The 24,751-nt window shown below is 47.1% G+C and overlaps 1 protein-coding gene across 6 annotated transcripts in view; it reads right to left on the bottom strand.

Annotated features, from left to right (window-relative positions):
- Nucleotides 1–1,962: 1,962 nt before the first annotated feature.
- The window catches only part of CRADD (CASP2 and RIPK1 domain containing adaptor with death domain), a 47,372-nt gene continuing 24,583 nt past the window's right edge, over nucleotides 1,963–24,751 (bottom strand). For 4 of the 6 annotated variants that reach the window (XM_044268357.1, XM_044268362.1, XM_044268363.1 and 1 more), the window contains exon 2: nucleotides 1,963–3,299. In XM_044268357.1, coding sequence (XP_044124292.1) covers nucleotides 2,694–3,287 — 594 coding nt within the window. In that variant the 5' untranslated portion in view covers nucleotides 3,288–3,299 and the 3' untranslated portion in view covers nucleotides 1,963–2,693. Of the gene's footprint in view, nucleotides 3,300–11,557; nucleotides 11,603–15,057; nucleotides 15,111–24,751 lie in introns of those variants that run through there. The other 2 variants (XM_044268361.1, XM_044268358.1) reach the window with 2 other exon arrangements.

Here is a 24,751-nt window from a genome sequence, read left to right as displayed (position 1 = left end):
CAGAGCTTATACAATTTGACCCCACACCGGGCGCGCTTGCTTGGGATGTATTGTTTGAAGCCAAGGCGCCCGGTAAAATGTATTAGGGACTCGTCTATGCAGATGTTTTGCTCTGGGGTATAAATATCTGCAAATTTCAGGTTGAAATGGTCTATGAGGGGCCGAATTTTGTGGAGCCGGTCAAAAGCAGGGTGGCCCCTGGGACGGGAGGCGGTGTTGTCACTAAAGTGCAGGAAACGCAGAATGACCTCAAATCGTGTCCTGGACATAGCAGCAGAGAACATGGGCATGTGATTAATCGGGTTCGTGGACCAATATGACCGCAATTCATGCTTTTTTGTCAGGCCCATGTTGAGGAGGAGGCCCAGAAAAGTTTTAATTTCGGAAACTTGGACTGGTTTCCACCGGAAAGGCTGGGCATAATAGCTTCCCGGGTTAGCGGTTATAAATTGTGTGGCATACCGATTTGTTTCTGCCACAACTAAGTCTAAAAGCTCCGCAGTCAAGAACAGCTCAAAAAATCCCAGGGCCGAACCGATCTGAGCTGTCTCAACCCGAACTCCAGACTGGGCAGTGAAAGGGAAAACTACAGGTGCGGCTGAAGTTGGGGACTGCCAATCAGGGTTTGCCAGCACCTCTGGGATTCTAGGGGCTCTACGGGCACGTCTTTGCGGTGGCTGCGATGGGGTCACTACTGCACGTGCCACCGCACCAGCTTCAACTGCCCTTCTGGTGCTCGCTACTTCACCAGGTTGTACGGCAGTGCTGGTACTAGGTCCAGGAAGGGCTGGGCTGCTGGTGTATGCCTCACCACGTAATCCGACAGCACCAGCCCCACTCTGCTGCTCTTGAAGCGGATCCTGCGCAACCTGCGGTCTAGCGACACGGGGCCGGGTACGCCTGGTTCTATCAGGGACCTCAGCCTCCTCGTCCGAACTTTGGGTCAGAGAGCCACTGCTTTCTACAGGTTCGTATTCTGACCCGCTGGATTCATCAGATGAGGGTTCCCACTCCTCATCCGACTGGGTCAGGAGCCTGTAGGCCTCTTCAGAAGAATACCCCCTGTTAGACATGTGGGCAACTAAATTTAGGGGTATTCCCTGAGACTGCCCAAGAAAAAAAAGCAAGCCTGTCTTACAAAGGGGAGCCTAGCGAAGTACCGGAGGCCGCTGCGGTTGATAAAAAATATCAAAACTGATTTTTTTTATCGCTGCAGTGCGTGTAAATTGAATGTGCAGCGATCAAAAAAAAAATATTTTTTTGTCACTGCGGTGGGGCGGGTGTGGGCGAACGCACGTGTGGGCGAGCGATCAGGCCTGATCGGGCAAACACTGCGTTTTGGGTGGAGGGAGAACTAAAGTGACACTAGTACAATTATAGATCTGACCGTGATCAGTTTTTATCACTTCCAGATACTATAAAAGTACAAATGCTGATTAGCGATACGCTAATCAGCGAATAACGGACTGCGGTGCAGTGGGCTGGGCGCTAACCGATCCCTAAACTACCTAACCAAGGGGCCTAAACTATACTGAAACCTAACGGTCAATACCAGTGAAAAAAAAAAGTGACAGTTTGCACTGATCACTTTTTTCTTTTCACTTGTGATTGACAGGGGCGATCAAAGGGGTGATCAAAGGGTTAATTGGGGTTCAGGGGGGTGATCTGGGGCTAAGTGTGTAGTTTTGGTGTACTCACTGTGAAGCCTGCTCCTCTGCTGGATCCAACCGACGAAAAGAACCAGCAGAGGAGCAGGCAGCCATATAACAGATCATATTTACAAATATGATCTGTTATTCGGCTCTCTGATTGGATTTTTTAAAAATCAGCAACCTGCCAGCCAATGATCACGGCTGGCAGGTTGCTGACGAAATACTCCTGTGCGAAATGCCGGCGCGAACTGCGCATGCGCGGGCGCATATTCGCGTCATCTCGCGTCTCGCGAGATGACGCGTTATATGCGTGACTCTGCGCAGCGCTGCCACCTCTGGACCGCACATCGGCGTTAGGCGGTCCGGAGGTGGTTAATGATACGGCAGAACGCTCTGCTGCCTCAATGAGAGCGGTTTGTATCTGTGTCATCGGTGCAAGCAGGAAAAGGTGAAAGATCATTAAGCTCATGGACAGGACTATATTAAAACTCTGACTTAGTGTAGCCAAAGGACCTTTGATGATGTAATTAGTGGGAGGAGTCAGACCAGTAAGAAGAGGACTACACAGCGTGTACTGTATTGTACTGTACATTGTAACTTGTGATGTGTATTGTGATGTTAATACACGTGATCGCATAAGCTATTGCCGTTTCTTTCAAATGGTCAAAAGATGACACACTAGAATTAAAAGAAGCCAAATGTTAACTAATAAGCACCTGTACCTTAGACAATTAAAGTTAGTGACATTGACTCTTACTTTATTAAACCACAATGGAAGTTTTAATTAGTAAAAAATATTTATCTTCTAATTTCTTGTAGTCTAAACCTGGGGGGGGGAAATTGGTCTAGAAGAGGGCTTTAAAATAAGTGAAATAGAATTTAGGAGCCATCAGGATATTTAAAATAGAAAACAAGTTGTTCATGCACAGCCAACAAGTTTTCAGGTTTACTTCCGTACCAGTTCCTCTAATCTTCCTACCATACAGGCATAGCAGAGATACACTGTAGATATTGATTGATCTGTCTGGTTACTTAATTTCCTCAGGATAATTGAAGCAAGGTTTCCAATGCTGAATGATGCACTTCTGCAGCTTGTAAAACCTCCCAAAGATATTGCATTGTTGCTTTGTGTCCCATGTGCTGTTTCCATTTTACCAATCCTTCCATTGCTTGTGAGTGCAGTGAGTAAGGATGTTGCACTTTACATTTGTAGATTTCCACATGATCCAAGCCTAGATATCCAAGTACTTTTTCCCAATCGGCACCCAACTGATTTGCCAGAAGGCTCAGCTGTTTGTCACTTGGGCAGATATCTTTGAGGTTATTAGGCAGATGTAATGTTTTTCCCACCAGACTTTCTTTGCATAGTAGGTCTAATTTAACACGAATCCATGGAAATTCAGATAGGGAAACCAAGAAAACTTTAAATGCTTTGGATCCTCGGGTAGGAAGAACATCCAGAAGCTTCATAGCTCGCCTCTGACTGGTGGCCTGTGAGGTAATGTCCTCAAGTTGATCACTTGTAATGACACCTTCCTGAAACAAATACTGAGGCACAAGCCCATCAGCTAGCCCCTGCGAGCAGAGCTCAAGCCGCATCCTTCTGAGAATGTCCCGATGCTTGGGATCCATCATATAATACAGGTCCTATAGGGTTACAAGCAGATATGACATTTTTTATTTTGCTCATGCTTAGTATAAAGCAGAGGTGCACAACGTTTTCTGGTTGGGGGCCACATTGCCAGACTGAACCAATGACAAGGGGCGAAAATAAAATTTAAAAGGGTATTAACAACTGAAATACTGCATTTATAGCATATTGAGCATGCAGTATATATCAGGAATGTTTAGTTACACTTCCAGGACTCCCATCTAATAGGCGAATACATGAAAAATATATGTGAGTAGCCACAAGACATAGACATACCAGATGGATGGGGGCCGCACAGAATTGTATTAAGGGCCGCATGTGGCCCCTGGGCCGCAGGTTGTGCACCCCTGGTATAAAGGTTCATAAAATATATTATTTGGAATAAATAAGACTAGTCTTCAATGAATACTTATATGCACATCTGAAAGCTACAGGTCTTGTTTTATAAATGCTATAATCAACAGGAATCAATAATGTACACAAAACCATGAATTTCATTAATTAGCTCTGAGTAGGGATGAGCGAACCCGAACTGTATAGTTCGGGTTCGTACCGAATTTTGGGGTGTCCGTGACACGGACCCGAACCCGGACATTTTCGTAAAAGTCCGGGTTCGGGTTCGGTGTTCGTCGCTTTCTTGGCGCTTTTTGAAAGGCTGCAAAGCAGCCAATCAACAAGCGTCATACTTTTTTGGCTAAAGCCTACATCAGGGTCAAGCTGTCACACCAAGTGCATTTAACCAGCAATAGTCTGTTTATTTTTTGGCCATATACTACATCAGGGGCAAGCTGTCACCAAGTGCATTTAACCCTCAATGGTGTGGTTGTTTTTTGGCTAAATCCTACATCAGGGTGAAGCTGTCACACCAAGTGCATTTAACCAGCAATAATCTGTTTATTTTTTGGCCATATACTACATCAGGGGCAAGCTGCGCCTGCCACCAAGTGCATTTAACCCTCAGTAGTGTGGTTGGTCAAGCTGTCACACCAAGTGCATTTAACCATCAATAGTGTGGTTATTTTTTGGCCATATCCCAGTCTAATTCTGTCAGTAAACGTATACCTGTCACCCAGCGCCTAAATACTAGGCCTCAAGTTTATATCCAGCTAAATCTGTCGTTACTGGTGTGGCTGGTCAAGTTATTTAGTGTCCGTCAAAGCACAGTTTTTGTTCTGGGTTGAAATACAATTCCCAATTTAGCAATTTCCTAATTTAGTGGTTTCTGCTGTATCAGAGCTATTTTAAATCTATCCCTAAAAGGGTATATAATATTCAAGGTGCACATATGGTCATTCTGAATAACTTCACACACATGCTACTGTGCATTTCCAAGTCTAATTCTGTCAGTAAACCTATACCTGTCACCCAGCGCCTAAATACTAGGCTTCGAATTTATATTCAGCTAAATCTGTCGTTACTGCTGTACTGTTGTGGCTGGGCAAGTTATTTAGTATCCGTCAAAGCACATTTTTTGTTCTGGGTTGAAATACAATTCCCAATTTAGCAATTTCCTAATTTAGTGGTTTCTGCTGTATCAGGCCTACTTTAAATACATCCCATAAAAAGGTATATCAGAATCAAGGTGCTGATAGAATCATTCTCAATAAATTCACACACACACTACTGTGCATATCCCAGTCTAATTCTGTCCATAAAACGTATACCTGTCACCCAGCGCCTAAATACTAGGCCTCAAATTCATAGTCAGCTAAATCTGTGGTTACTGCTGTGCCTGTATTAGTGTAATACGGTACCTAAATAGATAGGCAGATAGTGTTAGGTGTCTGTAAAAAAAGGCCTGAATTTGAATTTAATACATTGGGCCAAATAATATTTTTGTTGTTGTGGTGAACGATAACAATGAGGAAAACATCTAGTAAGGGATGCGGATGTGGACATGGTCGTGGTGGTGTTAGTGGACGTGCTGGGAGAGGACGTGGCCGTTCTGCCACATCCACACGTCCTAGTGTACCAACTACCTCAGGTCCCAGTAGCCACCAGAATTTACAGCGATATATGGTGGGGCCCATTGCCGTTCTAAGGATGGTAAGGCCTGAGCAGGTACAGGCATTAGTCAATTGGGTGGCCGACAGTGGATCCAGCACGTTCACATTATCTCCCACCCAGTCTTCTGCAGAAAGCGCACAGATGGCGCCTGAAAACCAACCCCATCAGTCTGTCACATCACCCCCATGCATATCAGGGAAACTGTCTGAGCCTCAAGTTATGCAGCAGTCTCTTATGCTGTTTGAAGACTCTGCTGGCAGGATTTCCCAAGGGCATCCACCTAGCCCTTCCCCAGCGGTGGAAGACATAGAATGCACTGACGAACAACCACTTATGCTTCCTGATGATGAGGACATGGGAATACCACCTCAGCAAGTCTCTGATGATGACAAAACACAGGTGCCAACTGCTGCGTCTTTCTGCAGTGTGCAGACTGAACAGGAGGTCAGGGATCAAGACTGGGTGGAAGACGAAGCAGGGGACGATGAGGTCCTAGACCCCACATGGAATGAAGGTCGTGCCACTGACTTTCACAGTTCGGAGGAAGAGGCAGTGGTGAGACCGAGCCAACAGCGTAGCAAAAGAGGGAGCAGTGGGCAAAAGCAGAACACCCGCCGCCAAGAGACTCCGCCTGCTACTGACCGCCGCCATCTGGGACCGAGCACCCCAAAGGCAGCTTCAAGGAGTTCCCTGGCATGGCACTTCTTCAAACAATGTGCTGACGACAAGACCCGAGTGGTTTGCACGCTGTGCCATCAGAGCCTGAAGTGAGGCATTAACGTTCTGAACCTTAGCACAACCTGCATGACCAGGCACCTGCATGCAAAGCATGAACTGCAGTGGAGTAAACACCTTAAAAACAAGGAAGTCACTCAGGCTCCTCCTGCTACCTTTTCTGCTGCTGCCGCCTCGGCCTCTTCTGCTGCTGCCGCCTCGACCTCTTCCTCCGCCTCTGGAGGATTGTTGGAACCTGCCGCCCAGCAAACAGGGGATGTACCACCAACACCACCACCACCTCTGTCATCAAGCATCTCAACCATGTCACACGGCAGCGTTCAGCTCTCCATCTCACAAACATTTGAGAGAAAGCGTAAATTCCCACCTAGCCACCCTCGATTCCTGGCCCTGAATGCCAGCATTTCTAGACTACTGGGCTATGAAATGCTGTCATTTAGGCTGGTGGACACAGACAGCTTCAAACAGCTCATGTCGCTTGCTGTCCCAGAGTATGTTGTTCCCAGCCGCCACTACTTCTCCAAGAGAGCCGTGCCTTCGCTGCACAACCAAGTATCCGATAAAATCAAGTGTGCACTGCGCAACGCCATCTGTAGCAAGGTCCACCTAACCACAGATACGTGGACCAGTAAGCACGGCCAGGGACGCTATATCTCCCTAACTGCACACTGGGTAAATGTAGTGGCAGCTGGGCCCCAGGCGGAGAGCTGTTTGGCGCACGTCCTTCCGCCGCCAAGGATCGCAGGGCAACATTCTTTGCCTCCTGTTGCCACCTCCTCCTTCTCGGCTTCCTCCTCCTCTTCTTCCACCTGCTCATCCAGTCAGCCACACACCTTCACCACCAACTTCAGCACAGCCTGGGGTAAACGTCAGCAGGCCATTCTGAAACTCATATGTTTGGGGGACAGGCCCCACACAGCACAGGAGTTGTGGCGTGGTATAGAACAACAGACCGACGAGTGGTTGCTGCCGGTGAGCCTCAAGCCCGGCCTGGTGGTGTGCGATAATGGGCGAAATCTCGTTGCAGCTCTGGGACTAGCCTGTTTGACGCACATCCCTTGCCTGGCACTTGTGCTGAATTTGGTGGTGCAGAAGTTCATTCACAACTACCCCGACATGTCAGAGCTGCTGCATAAAGTGCGGGCCGTCTGTTCGCGCTTCCGGCGTTCACATCCTGCCGCTGCTTGCCTGTCTGCGCTACAGCGTAACTTCGGCCTTCCCGCTCACCGCCTCATATGCGACGTGCCCACCAGGTGGAACTCCACCTTGCACATGCTGGACAGACTGTGCGAGCAGCAGCAGGCCATAGTGGAGTTTCAGCTGCAGCACGCACGGGTCAGTCGCACTGCGGAACAGCACCACTTCACCACCAATGACTGGGCCTCCATGCGAGACCTGTGTGCCCTGTTGTGCTGTTTCGAGTACTCCACCAACATGGCCAGTGGCGATGACGCTGTTATCAGCGTTACAATACCACTTCTATGTCTCCTTGAGAAAACACTTAGGGCGATCATGGAAGAGGAGGTGGCCCAGGAGGAGGAGGAAGAGGGGTCATTTTTAGCACTTTCAGGCCAGTCTCTTCGAAGTGACTCAGAGGGAGGTTTTTTGCAACAGCAGAGGCCAGGTACAAATGTGGCCAGCCAGGGCCCACTACTGGAGGACGAGGAGGACGAGGATGAGGAGGAGGTGGAGGAGGATGAGGATGAAGCATGGTCACAGCGGGGTGGCACCCAACGCAGCTCGGGCCCATCACTGGTGCGTGGCTGGGGGGAAAGGCAGGACGATGACGATACGCCTCCCACAGAGGACAGCTTGTCCTTACCCCTGGGCAGCCTGGCACACATGAGCGACTACATGCTGCAGTGCCTGCGCAACGACAGCAGAGTTGCCCACATTTTAACGTGTGCGGACTACTGGGTTGCCACCCTGCTGGATCCACGGTACAAAGACAATGTGCCCACCTTACTTCCTGCACTGGAGTGTGATAGGAAGATGCGCGAGTACAAGCGCACGTTGGTAGACGCACTACTGAGAGCATTCCCAAATGTCACAGGGGAACAAGTGGAAGCCCAAGGCAAAGGCAGAGGAGGAGCAAGAGGTCGCCAAGGCAGCTGTGTCACGGCCAGCTCCTCTGAGGGCAGGGTTAGCATGGCAGAGATGTGGATAAGTTTTGTCAACACGCCACAGCTAACTCCACCACCACCTGATACGCAACGTGTTAGCAGGAGGCAACATTTCACTAACATGGTGGAACAGTACGTGTGCACACCCCTCCACGTACTGACTGATGGTTCGGCCCCATTCAATTTCTGGGTCTCTAAATTGTCCACGTGGCCAGAGCTAGCCTTTTATGCCTTGGAGGTGCTGGCCTGCCCGGCGGCCAGCGTTTTGTCTGAACGTGTATTCAGCACGGCAGGGGGCGCCATTACAGACAAACGCAGCCGCCTATCTACAGCCAATGTGGACAAGCTGACGTTCATAAAAATGAACCAGGCATGAATCCCACAGGACCTGTCCATCCCTTGTGCAGATTAGACATTAACTACCTCCCCTTAACCATATATTATTGTACTCCAGGGCACTTCCTCATTCAATCCTATTTTTATTTTCATTTTACCATTATATTGCGAGGCTACCCAAAGTTGAATGAACCTCTCCTCTGTCTGGGTGCCAGGGCCTAAATATATGCCAATGGACTGTTCCAATGTTGGGTGACGTGAAGCCTGATTCTCTGCTATGACATGCAGACTGATTCTCTGCTGACATGAAGACAGATTCTCTGTTACGGGACCTCTCTCCTCTGCCTGGGTGCTGGGCCTAAATATATGACAATGGACTGTTGCACTGGTGGCTGACGTGAAGCCTGATTCTCTGCTATGACATGCAGACTGATTCTCTGCTGACATGAAGACAGATTCTCTGTTACGGGACCTCTCTCCTCTGCCTGGGTGCTGGGCCTAAATATCTGACAATGGACTGTTGCAGTGGTGGCTGACGTGAAGCCTGATTCTCTGCTATGACATGCAGACTGATTCTCTGCTGACATGAAGACAGAGTCTCTGTTACAGGACCTCTCTCCTCTGCCTGGGTGCTGGGCCTAAATATATGACAATGGACTGTTGCACTGGTGGCTGACGTGAAGCCTGATTCTCTGCTATGACATGCAAACTGATTCTCTGCTGACATGAAGACAGATTCTCTGTTACGGGACCTCTCTCCTCTGCCTGGGCCTAAATATATGCCAATGGACTGTTCCAATGTTGGGTGACATGCAGACTGATTCTCTGCTGACATGAAGACAGATTCTCTGTTACGGGACCTCTCTCCTCTGCCTGGGTGCTGGGCCTAAATATCTGACAATGGACTGTTGCAGTGGTGGGTGACGTGAAGCCTGATTCTCTGCTATGACATGCAGACTGATTCTCTGCTGACATGAAGCCAGATCCTCTGTTACGGGACCTCTCTCCTCTGCCTGGGTGCTGGGCCTAAATATATGCCAATGGACTGTTGCAGTGGTGGCTGACGTGAAGCCTGATTCTCTGCTATGACATGCAGACTGATTCTCTGCTGACATGAAGCCAGATTCTCTGTTACGGGACCTCTCTCCTCTGCCTGGGTGCCGGGGCCTAAATATCTGAGAATGGACTGTTCCAGTGGTGGGTGACGTGAAGCCAGATTCTCTGCTATGGGACCTCTCTCCAATTGATATTGGTTAATTTTTATTTATTTTATTTTTATTTTTATTCATTTCCCTATCCACATTTGTTTGCATGGGATTTACCTACATGTTGCTGCCTTTTGCAGCCCTCTAGCCCTTTCCTGGGCTGTTTTACAGCCTTTTTAGTGCCGAAAAGTTTGGGTCCCCATTGACTTCAATGGGGTTCGGGTTCGGGACGAAGTTCTCGAACCCGAACATCCAGGTGTCCGCTCAACTCTAGCTCTGAGCAATTCATTAGTCTAGTGCTAAAAAGAGGTTGTTATTATAAATGTAAAAAATCTAAATCAGATATCACATACTGTAGCACATGACTCATTCTAACAAACGCAGAACCAGTATCTCACAGGGATCCCCCTTCATTTTTCCAACTGCTCTGCTAGATTTATTCCAAGCTGGCAGCTTAGGGGGCATGCGCATTCTCAGGGGGTATATCCTTTCTACTCAGCTGGTGGCAGTTAAAGTATGTAACTAAGTATGTGCTTTCATCTCAGTTGGGCTACTTTCACACTTGCGGCAGAGTGATCCGGCAAGCAGTTACGTCGCAGTAACTGCCTGCCGGATCCGGCAAAACATATGCCAACTGATGGCATTTATAAGACTGATCAGGATCCTGATCAGTCTGAAAAATGCCTGATCAGTCAGAAAAAAGCATTGAAATGCCAGATCCATCTTTCCAGTGTCATCCGGAAAAACGGATCCGGCATTTATTTTTTTTCAAGTATTTTTCAGTCTGCGCATGTGCAGACTGGAAGGACGGATCCGGCATTCCTTTTTTTTTTTTTTTTGAGTCGGCACTAATACATTCCTATGGAAAAAAATGTCGGATCCGGCATTCAGCCAAGCCTTCACTTTTTTTGACTGGAGATAAAACCGTAGCATGCTGCGGTTTTATCTTTTACCTGATCAGTCAAAAAGAATTCAGAATGCATGGGAATAAAACTGATCAATTATTTTCCGGTATAGAGCCAGGTGTTGTTTAACACGTTCAGGACCTATGACTAGTACTGCTACTTAGTGCTCCATGACGAGTATACTCGTCATGGCATTAAACTGTCACCATGTCTGCAGACATGGTGATAACGCCGATACCCCCACTGTTACACACAGCCAGGCACCCAGGGTCAATGCCGAGGGGGGTCCTGTGACCCCCTAGTATCGGCGATCGCTGCAAATCACAGGTCAATTCAGACCTGCGATTTTCAGCGCTTTCTGTAGTTTCTCATCCCCGCCGATCAGAAACTTTAAAATGCCCAAAATAAAAGATTTTTTCACCCCCCCCTGCACCCCTGAATGATTTTATGCTAGCGGGTGGTGCAGGAGGGGGTTGCAGATCCTCCGCCCGCCTCCTCTTGAATATTCATTGGTGTCTAGTGGCAGTGGCGTAACTAGAGTGTTATGGGCCCCAGTTCAAACTTTGGATCGGGCCCCCCCCCCCATTTATACAAAGAAGCGGCAGAATTTCTTACTAAGGGCTCTTTCCCGTGCGGCTAGTCCGCTGCGTAAATGAGAGCCAAGCCCCATTCCGGACAGCAGAGACAGCTCCGTGCCTCTCTGTGACCTTTTTACTACAAAATCACAATGAGATAAAGTTGTCACCGTGATTTTGTAGCAAAGCGATCACAGAGAGGCAAAGAGCATTATCAATCATGTTACTACTCAGTGTCTCTGCTGTCCGGAGCGGGGCTTGGCTTTCTTTCACACAGCAGTTTAGCCACACGGGATCCGCTCGTGTTAAAGAGCCCTAAGCCCAATGCATGGCTACACTCACCCAGTCCTAATAAAATCTGGTCCTACCTCATCCAGGGTGTCTCTGGCGTCGGCGTGATGTCCGCTGGATCCAGAACAAGGTTCCTGTGGTGATAGAGAAAAAAAGAATAATCACATAAGGAAGGGATGGTGACTGCCCCTATGAAACTACCAGCAGGGGGCGCTGTGCTAGCCTGGTAGACTGAGCTATGCCAATGTATAGCAGGGTAATTTAGGACATTTCCCCTAAGTGCAACCACACAGTACTAATGTCTACATTGTGGCCCCTCACAGTACTAATGCCCACCTTGTGGCCTTTCATAGTAATTAAGCCCACCTTGTGGTCCCTTCACAAAAGTTATGTCCTTCTTGTGGCCCCTCACAGCAGTTATGCCTACCTTTGTTCCTGTCACAGTAGTTATGCCCAGATATGTGTCCCTCACAGTAGTTATGCCAAATATGTGCCCCCTAACAGTAGTTATGCCAAATATGTGCCCCTCACGGTATTTATGCCAGATATGTGCCCCCTCAAAGTAGTTATGCCCAGATATGTTCCCCCTCACAGTGGATATGACCAGATATGTGCCCGCTCACAGGGGTTTGCCCAGATATGTGCCCGCTCACAGTGGTTATGCCCAGATATGTGCCCCTCACAGTGGATATGGCCAGATATGTTACCCCTCACAGTAGTTATGCCAGATTATGTGCCCCTCACAGTAGTTATGACCAGATATGTGCCCCCCTACAGTGGTTATGCCAGATTATGTGCCCCTCACATTAAATATGCCCACATATGTGCCGCTCACAGTGGTTATGCTACATTATGTGCCCCCCTCACAGTAGTTGATATATGTGCCCCCTCATAGTTATGCCTTTATATGTGCCCCCCCTCACAGTAGTTATGACATATTAGGTGCCCCCTCAGTAGAGATGCCCACTTTTGTGCCCCCTCACTCTAGTTGTGCCCATCAACCCCCTTCCCCTTTGCCCCCAGTCTGCAGTGTTAGGAAAAGAAAAGAAAAAAACACATACTTACCCTCTTCCCTGATGTTGCGCTGCCACACTCACATCGCGCTGCTGGCTGTGCTGAAGGCAGTTTCCCGGGCCTTCAGAGCTCCTCCCACAGCCAGCAGCGCAATGTGCGGCCAGCAGAGGGAGCTCTAAAGCTCCTGCGTCACTGATGATCTGGATACAGCCCGGCAGTGACAAGAAATGCCGGGCGGACTGTATGTGAGTGAGTGCGCGCATCCCCCCTCTTCCTCCCCCCCCCCCCCTCTGCGCAAACCTCCCCCACCTTGCTTCATATTAAACATGTAATGGAGCGCCCTGATGGGGGCCCGGCATTGTCACTGTACTTCATGCTGGGCCCCGTCACAGCGCTTCATTACATGTTAGTACAGCGGGCCCCTCCCCCCGCCGGGCCCGGTCGCAGTCGCACTCCCTGCGACTGCGATCGTTACGCCCCTGTCTAGTGGGTATACCAGAGTGTCAGCACATTGCTGATCCTCTGGTATAAACAGCTGACATCTGTGCTGTGATGTCAGCCGTTTAACCCTTTCCATACCGCGGTCCGTACGGACCGCTGTATGGAAAAGGTTAACAGTCAGGGAGCTCCCTCCCTCTCCCATCGAGGGGGCTGCTCCCCTCCTTGTCTGCTCAGTTGTGGCAGACGGGGAAGGTTCCCATGGCAACAGGACACCTTCTCAGGCATCCTGCTGTCCATGGTGCTGAACAGATCTGTGCTAAAAAGGCATAGATCTGTTCAGAGAAAGTGTAAGTAAAATACAGTGCAATACATTATATAGTGCACTTTACTGTACTATATAGACATCAGACCCACTGGATCTTCAAGAACAAAGTGGGTCTGGGTCAATAAAAAGTAAAAAAAAAAGCGAAAAAAGATGAAAGAAAAAAAATATATACATATATCACTGAATAAAAAAAATAAATAATCTTACTTTCCCCGCACGGTGAATGCCATAAAAAAATAAAATGTATATGAGGAAATTGAAATTTTGCCCACCTTACTTCCCAAAAAAGGTAATAAAAGTGATCAAAAAAGTTGCATGTACGCCAAAATAGTACCAATCAAACAGTCATCTCATCCCGCACAAAATGAGCCCCTAAATGAGACAATGGCCCAAAAAATAAAAAACTATGGGTCTCAGACTATAGAGACACTATAACATGATTTTTTTGTTTCAAAAATGATATTATTGTGTAAAACTTACATAAATAAAAAAGTATACATATTAGGTATCGCAGTGTCCGTATCGACAAGTTCTATAATAATATCACATGACCTAACCCCTCAGATGAACTCCATAAAAAATAAAAACTGTGCTAAATAAACAATTTTTTGTCACCTTACATCACAAAAAGTGTAATAGCAAGAGATCAAAAAGTCATATGCACCCCAAAATAGTGCCAATCAAACAGTCATCTCATCACGCAAAAATAATACCCTATCTAAGATAATCGCCCAAAAACTGAAAAAAATATGGCTCTCAGACTATGGAGACACTAAAACATGATTTTTTTGGTTTAAAAAATGAAATCATTGTGTAAAACTTACATAAATAAAAAATTGTATACATATTAGGTATCGCCACATCCGTGACAACCTGCTCTATAAAAATACCACATGATCTAACATGTCAGATGAATGTTGTTAATAAAAAAACTGTGCCAAAAAAAGCTATTTCTTGTTACCTTGCCTCACAAAAAGTGTAATATAGAGCAACCAAAAATCATATGTACCCTAAACTAGTACCAATAAAACTTCCACCCTATCCCGTAGTTTATAAAATGGGGTCACTTTTTTGGAGTTTCTACTCTACGGGTGCATCAAGAGGGCTTCAAATGGGACATGGTGTCCAAAAAAACAGTCTAGCAAAATCTGCCTTCCAAAAACCGAATGGCATTCCTTTCCTTCTGCGCCCTGCCGTGTGCCCGTACAGCAGTTTACGACCACATATGGGGTGTTTCTGTAAACTACAGAATCAGGGCCATAAATAATGAGTTTAATTTGGCTGTTAATCCTTGCTTTGTAACTGGAAAAAAAATTATTAAATTGACAAATCTGCCAAAAAACATTGAAATTGTATCTCTATTTTCCATAAATTCTTGTGGAACACCTAAAGGGTTAACAAAGTTTGTAAAATCAGGGACAAAAATATTTTGCCCAATCGGGCCTCCCAGGAAAATTGTTGGCCAGAATGATCTCAAACCAAGACCAAAAAAAAAGAGATAGTAACTATTCGTTCGCCTGAAGGTTTAATTATAGAAGATCAAGAATCTATAAAGGGAATTTTTTTATATAATTTATATAAATCAACACTACTGTGTTGATTTATATAAATCAGATAACATTAGCTCAGATGAAACGATGGATGCATATTTGGATTCCATCTCTCTACCAGTCCTAATGGACACTCAAAAAGAATTACTTGATCATGAACTTTCCTTGCAGGAGTTAGATGCAGCAATAAAGGCTTGTTCTGGAAACACCTCCCCTGGTTCAGATGGACTTCAGTATGAATTTTTACCGTAAATATAGGGATGTTATTCTCTCTTGTTTATTGGAGGTATTCACTGAATCTTTGGAGGATGGTATTCTTCTGCAATCAATGACAGAAGCTGTTATAATACTAATATTAAAAAAGGTAAGGATCCCTTAGATGTAGAGGCATATAGATGTAGAGGCATATTATTAAACACTGATGCAAGTCTTTTTTTAAGGGCCGTTTCACACGAGCGGATGCCGTGCGTGGCATCCGCTCCGTGAAAGAGTGCCAAGACCCGCTGCAGACTGCAGAGGCACGGAGTATGTCACTGTGATTTCGTAGGAAAGAGATCACAGAGAGGCACGGAGCATTAACAGTCATGTTACTGCTCCGTGCCTCTGCAGTCTGCAGCGGGTCTTGGCACTCTTTCACGGAGCGGATGCCACGCACGGCAGCCGCTCGTGTGAAACGGCCCTAAGGGTTTTGGCTACAGTTATGGCTTTACTGTGAATGGAAGAAAAGCCCATTATGTATGACCCCGTGGAATAGATCCCCTATGATACTAGGTTTACCTTAACAACTCACAGAATTTAGGAATAATCTCCCAATAGGGGACACAAACAATATATCACAGAAAAAAAAATAAAAAATTTTACTTTTACTGGATACAATAAATAAAAGATACATAGAGCCCCCCCAAAAAGACACATTTGTGTACACAATACATCAACAAAAATATATATCCTGTGCCCACACAAATGTATAATGATATAGTGTACGCACAATTACTCAGAACTTAGCAAGGGCAATAGGATGAAAATCATCTGCATATGATATATAGCAGTGATGGCGAACCTATGGCACGGGTGCCAGAGGCGGCACTCAGAGCCCTCTCTGTGGGCACCCGCGCCTTGGAAAAAGTCTATGGTGTACCAATATGCTTTTGACTTTTCCTGCCATTCATCAGCACAAGACGCGCTATGAACAGCACAGGCAGCGCATTGTATGTAGTCTATTAAGCTATTATAGCTAAATGATAAAGTACGTGAAAGATATACTATATTGTATTCAAGTTAAATTGCCGTGTTGGCACTTTGCGATAAATAAGTGGGTATTTGGTTGCAGTTTGGGCACTCTGTCTCTAAAAGGTTCACCATCACTGATATATAGCATTATACTACAGAAGACCATGGTTGTGACCATAACTCGCGGTTAGGTGCTAGGTGCCAGGCAGTCAGTCACTAGGTGCCAGGCAGTCTTCATGGATAGCAACCAACAAGTGGGGAAGATGTTTAGACCCTAGGGTGACCCTACAGGTATCCCTGCCTAAAAGCGGAGCACCCACCCCAAAAGGGGCGACCCCACTTTTCTCTTCTCAATGCGTTTCCCCAGGTGGCGGTATTCGTGTGGTTCATCAGGGGAAAGAACTTGCAGCGAATAGGAGATGAACAGATGCTGCCAGTTCTTGAATCAAAGGATCTGAGGGTAGATACACAATATATGTGGGCACCAGGATAAAAAGAGTGCACCTCCATTAGGAATGGTGCCTCTTTAAAGGCTCAGAGTATTGTGGGCGTCTGACGTCACTTTACCCCACTTCCGGTCATATGATAAACGCATGGCCTTAAAAATTAGTAAATAAAACTGGTAATAGGGACAAACTAAATACAACAATGCCCCCAAGTATTATAATCAATACCTTCACTCTGTTTTACTCCTAGATTGCAAGGAGCCCTAAGCCATGGGTAATCCGGTGTTCCGTAATTTTCTGCTACCCAGAATATTTTGCTAACCACGCCACTTCCGGTAGTGACGTGGGAGGTGTGTCACTCACCTCGGCTCCTCATTGGCGCTGCCGGGGGTTAGGTGGCGCAGGCGCGGAGGATTCAGCTGTAGCGTGAACGCGCCGAAGGTAGCAGAAAATTCCGGGCCACTGCGCATGCGCGATAAAGACGGCCGAAGGTAGCAGAAAATTCCGGCTTCGCGCATGCGCAGTGGGCCGGAATTTTCTGCTACCTTCGGCTCCTACTGCGCCTGCGCCGAACTGTCTTGTTTAGAAAGCAGAAGGTAGCAGAAGATTCCGGTCTACTGCGCATGCACGAAGCCAGAATTTTCTGCTACCTTCGGCTCCTACTGCGCCTGCGCCCAGGACCAATAAGATTTGAACGACTCTAGGCGTATGGGGCACTATGGGTGGCACTGTTATAGGGCACTAGAGCTGACACTGATATGGGGGCACTAGAGCTGGCACCGATATGGGGCACTATGGGTGACACTGATATGGGGGCACTATGGCTGACACTGATATAGGGGCACTATGGCTGACACTGATATGGGGCACTATGGCTGGCACTGATATGGGGCACTATGGCTGGCACTGATATGGGGCACTATGGCTGGCACTGATATAGGGGCACTATGGCTGGCACTGATATAGGGGCACTATGGCTGGCACTGATATAGGGGCACTATGGGTGACACCGATATAGGGGCACTATGGGTGACACCGATATAGGGGCACTATGGCTGACACCGATATGGGGCACTATGGGTGGCACTGATATAGGGCACTATAGCTGACACTGATATGGGGGCACTATTGCTGACACTGATATGGGGGCACTATTGCTGACACTGATATGGGGGCACTATGGCTGACACTGATATGGGGGCACTATGGCTGACACTGATATGGGGGCACTATGCCTGGCACTGATATAGGGGCACTATGGCTGGCACTGATGGCACTCTAGCTGATGGTACACATTTTTAGTGGAGAAGACATAATCTACATCACAATCCATCAGCATCACTGACTGAGGCCCACGGCCACATAAATTCCATTGGTATACCGATGTTCCGGAATTTTCTGCTACCCAGAATATTTTGCTACCCACGTCACTTCCGCTAGTGACGTGGGAGGTGTGTCACTCACCTCGGCTCCTCATTGGCTCTGCCAAGGGTTTGGTGGCGCAGGCGCGGAGGATTCACCCGTAGCGTGAACGTGCCGAAGGTAGCAGAAGATTCCGGCCCACTGCGCATGCGCGAAAAATACGACTTGGCACAGGCGCAGTAGCGCTGAGTCAGTTAAATGGCTCGCAAATTTTTACAGGTTCATGAGCAAGCGCGAGTATAACAGGCTCGCTTGCTGCACTGAGGTTAAAATGACAGGCCACGTCGCCTAGAGTAGTTCAAATCTTAGTTTTTCCCAACATAACTCTGTGGACATGGACAAGTACAGAAGTATATAACACCTTGAGTTCTACAGTTTGCAAAGTCTAGATAGGTTTTGCTAGTAGAGAGACTCTGGAAACTTGTGGATTTCCAAATAAGGGGACAACAAATACAGTCCTGTCCACACCTGAAGGTTCCACAGGGTTTTCTACTGAGCCACATGTCTGTCTGAGTGGGAGCTTTGTAATGACTATGTACTAGTCAGTCCCTGAGGGACCTACCCCTCCTATAAGTGATAAGTAGCCTAGGAGGAATGAAGTCCCCCAGGTCTGGGTCTGATAGTAAAATACCCCAGTATCGTCTTAGAATACCCTGAACTTTCTGATTCTGGGTGTCGTAGGTTCCAACAATTCTCATAGTGTTATTAGTGACGACGGGCTCTGTCTGTGGGATGAGCAAAGATTGCCTGTCTATATGAAGAGAATGATTGAACGCCTCCCTAAGTATTTTGACTGGATATCCTCTTTGAATAAACCTCTCTCACATATCTCCTGCTTGAGTCCGAAATGATTTATTGGATGAACAGTTTCTTCGAGTTCTCAAATATTGTCCGTTTGGGATGTCCCTTTTGAAGCTAAAGGGATGGCGACTATCCCACTGTAACAAGCTATTAGTAGATGTTGGTTTTCGGTATGTGGTGGTATGTAGTTCACCGTTGGTCTTAGAAATCCGGATATCAAGAAATGTGATACTTTGTCGTTCTCTCTCGTATCTAATCTAAGGCCAATTGTGTTGATATTTAGGCGTTGAACAAAGCTTTTAAACAGTTCAATGTCTCCATCCCACAAAATCAGAATGTCATCTAAGTAACGACCCCAGAAGACAACATAAGACATGAATTCGTAAAGGTCATCCACAAAAACCATGGTATCCTCCCACCAGCCCAGGAGCAAATTAGCATAACTGGGGGCACAAGGGCTCCCCATTATCGTGCTTCTGAGCTGGTGGTAGTACCCGGACTCAAACAAGAAACAGTTATGCGTAAGCACAAATCGTAACACGGTAAAAACAAACTGATTATGTGCCTGGAAATGAGTGCCACTAGATTTGAGGAAATGTTCCACAGACTTTTAGGGAAGAAAGACCCTTATGGATCTTAGGTAGTGTGTAAAAAGTGGGGACCTGAGGATGCTTAGGTGTCATGAATCTTAGTTAGTCACAAGAGATAATCTTATCTTAAAAAACCTAAAGCAGAGTAGACTCAAGTATATTCAATAAGTAAGAGGTGGGGTTTCATTCCACAACCTTATAACAGGTTTTGTCATCAATAAGATTAAGGCACATCTTACAGTATACTTGATGGTCCATCAAAACAATATTACCTTCTTTGTCAGAGGGTTTAACTGTATAACCAATAGGCGTCATCTCGCGTGAGCCGAGATTTCCTGTGAACGCGTGCACACAGGCGCGCGCGCTCAAAGGAACAGAAGGTAAGCGAGTGGATCTCCAGCCTGCCAGCGGCGATCGCTCGCTGGCAGGCTGGAGATGTGATTTTTTTTAACCCCTAACAGGTATATTAGACGCTGTTTTGATGATTGACTTACATTGTAAGTCTGGACGGATCCGCACGGAAAGGCACCATCAATGCAGAAAAATATATTCAGGTTCTAGAACAACATATGCTCCCATCCAGACGTCATCTCTTTCAGGGAAGACCCTGCATTTTTCAACAAGATAATGCCAGACCACATTCTGCATCAATCACAACATCATGGCTGCGTAGGAGAAGGATCCGGGTACTGAAATGGCCAGTCTGCAGTCCAGATCTTTCACCTATAGAGAACATTTGGCGCATCATAAAGAGGAAGGTGCAACAAAGAAGGCCCAAGACGATTGAACAGTTAGAGGCCTGTATTAGACAAGAATGGGAGAGCATTCCTATTTTTAAACTTGAGAAACTGGTCTCCTCGGTCCCCAGACGTCTGAGTGTTGTAAGAAGAAGGGGATATGCCACACAGTGATGAAAATGGCCTTGTCCCAACTTTTGGGGGATTTGTTGACACCATGAAATTCTGATTCAACATATTTTTCCCTTAAAATGGTACATTTTCTCAGTTTAAACTTTTGTTCCGTGATTTATGTTCTATTCTGAATAAAATATTAGAAGTTGGCACCTCCACATCATTGCATTCAGTATTTATTCACTATTTATATAGTGTCCCAACTTTTTGGGAATCCGGTTTGTACACTAAAGTCTTTATTAAGAATTTGTTTTTGGTGGACCTCTTACACCCCCACAACATGTCTAGCAATAACAACATCATTTTGTGAATTAGTGATCCATTACTGTTCCAACAGATGGTTCTGGACACTGTCTTTTTATATATTCTGTAGATGACTGGTTGATTGTGTGTGTAACGGCACCGTTTCAGCAGACAAGGGGTTAAAATCCGTTTAGGCGATAGGCCCCTTTCCGAGAGACAGGCACAGCTACTGCAGAACACCAACCTCCCGAACTGGATACAAAATAGCACTCCAAACTGGAACCTCACAAGTAGCTGTCAGTCAGACGAACAGGAAAAGCGTATCCGTCAGCTTACACTCCTGGCAATCAGTCTCCAACAGCATACAGGGAATCCCCCAATAACGAGACAAGGCTCCGTGTTGAGGGTCAAGCAGTGATCTGAGGTGCTGGCACACCCAGCCTGGTTTTTATTACCGTTTGTTGCAGATACAGGACAGATACAACATATCCCCACAATGCATCATGGTTTCCTCCCCTCTGTCCTGGAGACGACCGAACACAATCCAATTATCTCTCAGGACAAAGGGGAGATCACCAATACACATGTGGAGACAACAGGACAGGAATCACCACCCAAACACACAATGGCACACCCCCACAGCAATCACAGACATTTAACATATCCCCAGATAGCTCAAGTCTGAGTGCATATCATTAGGTGAATGGCACTCAGAATACACGAATACAATAATATTAGCTATCTGGGTGCCCTCACATAACATACAATTTAACCGAACGCATAATAACATAAAATACAATTCTACAGACAGATTTAAGCTGTGCGGCCGGTCTGTCTTCTCCTTTACAGTTACTATGGGCCATAATCCTGAGGCAAGAGGCTTTTAAACAGTCCTCTCCAAAACCCAGTGGCGAGGTTGGTTTCGCCACACATCTCCCCCCCCAGGGAAGACTAACCAGATACCTGACCTCACGCCGGTCGGTACCTGAGTTAGTCTGGCAGCCCACCCACAACCCAATACTGGACCTGCTGAATTTCGTAGCCTGTCTCTGTCCAGTAAGTCCACCAAGGTGATGTTGGAAGCTGGTACTCCCGGTCTCTGTGTTGCTCCCTGGTTTGGAGTGGAGGTTGCTTTGTGGGTAGGGATCAGCGGTACTCTGCCCTGGTGCCAGCGCTACCACGGAAGAAGCCTGGTTGGAGCCTGGTTGTTGGAGGGGGAGACCGACTGTCTCTACCCCCTGTGCTGTAAGTGCAGAGACCACGGTCCCATCTGCACTGTTGTGGGGCTTACTGTCTCCCCCTGGTGCGTTAAGCTGCCGCTGGGGAGAGGGGGTAACGAGCTCCTCTCCCATACATACTTCCAGCCGCTGGGGAGTGCGACCGACCGCCTCCACTCCCAATACAGTGTCCTGCTGCTGGGGAAAGGAGACTGGGCTCTCTATTCCCTGTAGGACACTCTGCCGCTGGGGGACAGGACCGACTGTCTCTGCCCCCTGTAACTCCGCCTGCCGCTGGGGAATGGAGACTCTGCTCCCAATTCCCAAAAAATCATGCTGCTGCTGGGGGGCAGGAACAACTACCTCTGCCCCCTGTAACTCAGCCTGCCGCTGGGGAGGGAGGCCGCTGCTCTCCCCTCCCTGCACTTCACACTGCCTTCCCGGCACATCACTCTGCTGCTGGGGGGCAGGAACAACTACCTCTGCCCCCTGTAACTCAGCCTGCCGCTGGGGAGGGAGGCCGCTGCTCTCCCCTCCCTGCACTTCACACTGCCTTCCCGGCACATCACTCTGCTGCTGGGGGGCAGGAACAACTACCTCTGCCCCCTGTAACTCAGCCTGCCGCTGGGGAGGGAGGCCGCTGCTCTCCCCTCCCTGCACTTCACACTGTCGCTGGGGAATGGAGACTAGGCTTCCACTGTCCCGCAACCGTAACCTCCGATGGAGGTCCACCCAACGTGGCAGCTGACCGTCACCTTCTGCCCGGTATAGTAGGGTCGTAGACACTAGATTCCTCACGAACTTCACGTATTTCTCACCTGGATTGGGTCCGAAGAAGTTCAGCCGCAACCACATCATACGGTCAAATTCCTCCACAGAGTATCTGTACTCCACTGCTGGTTCCATCCTGGTGCTTTTAGGGTCACTGTACTGAGACATGCGTTGCCCTTAAATTGTAGAATCCACAGAAATGGTGTCTCCTGTAGCTGTCCTTCTGGCTGTAGGAACGATCCCGCTGCTTGCCACCAATGTAACGGCACAGTTTCAGCAGACAAGGGGTTAAAATCCGTTTAGGCGATATGCCCCTTTCCGAGAGACAGGCACAGCTACTGCGGAACACCAACCTCCCAAACTGGATACAAAATAGCACTTCAAACTGGAACCTCGCAAGTAGCTGCCGGCAGACGAACAGGAAAAGCGTATCCGTCAGCTTACACTCCTGGCAATCAGTCTCCAACAGCATACAGGGAATCCCCCCCAATAACGAGACAAGGCTCCGTCTTGAGGGTCAGCAGTGATCTGAGGTGCTGGCACACCCAGCCTGGTTTTTATTACCGTTTGTTGCAGATACAGGACAGATACAACATATCCCCACAATGCATCATGGTTTCCTCCCCTCTGTCCTGGAGACGACCGAACACAATCCAATTATCTCTCAGGACAAAGGGGAGATCACCAATACACATGTGGAGACAACAGGACAGGAATCACCACCCAAACACACAATTGTGCCCCCACAGCAATCACAGACATTTAACATATCCCCAGATAGCTCAAGTCTGAGTGCATATCATTAGGTGAATGGCACTCAGAATACACGAATACAATAATATTAGCTATCTGGGTGCCCTCACATAACATACAATTTAACCGAACGCATAATAACATAAAATACAATTCTACAGACAGATTTAAGCTGTGCGGCCGGTCTGTCTTCTCCTTTACAGTTACTATGGGCCATAATCCTGAGGCAAGAGGCTTTTAAACAGTCCTCTCCAAAACCCAGTGGCGAGGTTGGTTTCGCCACAGTGTGCATAGCGGTTTCTACCTTGCCGGGCAGCGGCTGTTGTACGACCAGTCACTGAATGTCAGTTTGTCATTATAGCCCTATTGGTGTTCTTACCTCTTGTGAACAAAACTGGAATTTATATACAAACCAAAAAGACAAGGTGGCATTAGCAGGAGGTGCTCAAACCCACATGCAGTCGTGCATATATACAGGGGAGCAAATCCTGCACTTGTGGCCAGTTGCTAATGGCGATCCCCAGCAAAATGCATACGGTGGAGGATGCCCGCGGCGAACCACAAGTACCACAATAGACATCTCACACAAGGTAACAAGTGCGGATGTCATAATCAATATAACAATATAACAAAGCAATAACAAATACAGACATTTAGACATGTTCTACACCGTAGGACATGTTGACTTATCTCTCAATTTTAAAATCAGTTTGAGGGATTAGTGAGACTGCAGAGTGCACCTGTATTTGTTATTGTTTTGTTATATTGTCAAAACTGGAATTTGCAACATTTTGCTCTGTTTTCTTTGACATTCACTACAGTTTTTTTTCAAATAACTAATTATACAGGTCCTTCTCAAAAAATTAGCATATTGTGATAAAGTTCATTATTTTCTGTAATGTACTGATAAACATTAGACTTTCATATATTTTAGATTCATTACACACCAACTGAAGTAGTTCAAGCCTTTTATTGTTTTAATATTGATGATTTTGGCATACAGCTCATGAAAACCCAAAATTCCTATCTCAAAAAATTAGCATATTATGAAAAGGTTCTCTAAACAAGCTATTAACCTAATCATCTAAATCAACTAATTAACTCTAAAGACCTGCAAAAGATTGCTGAGGCTTTTAAAAACTCCCAGCCTGGTTCATTACTCAAAACCGCAATCATGGGTAAGACTGCCTACCTGACTGCTGTCCAGAAGGCCATCATTGACACCCTCAAGCAAGAGGGTAAGACACAGAAAGAAATTTCTGAACGAATAGGCTGTTCCCAGAGTGCAGTATCAAGGCACCTCAGTGGGAAGTCTGTGGGAAGGAAAAAGTGTGGCAGAAAACGCTGCACAAGAAGAAGAGGTGAAGTGTGGCACAAGAACGCTGCGAGAAGAGGTGACCGGACCCTGAGGAAGATTGTGGAGAAGGACCGATTCCAGACCTTGGGGGACCTGCGGAAGCAGTGGACTGAGTCTGGAGTAGAAACATCCACAGGCGTGTGCAGGAAATGGGCTACAGGTGCCGCATTCCCCAGGTCAAGCCACTTTTGAACCAGAAA

This window comes from Bufo gargarizans, chromosome 9 (assembly GCF_014858855.1).
Source record: "Bufo gargarizans isolate SCDJY-AF-19 chromosome 9, ASM1485885v1, whole genome shotgun sequence".
Taxonomy (NCBI): Eukaryota; Metazoa; Chordata; class Amphibia; order Anura; family Bufonidae; genus Bufo; species Bufo gargarizans.
This window is presented reverse-complemented; position numbering and strand designations above follow the sequence as displayed.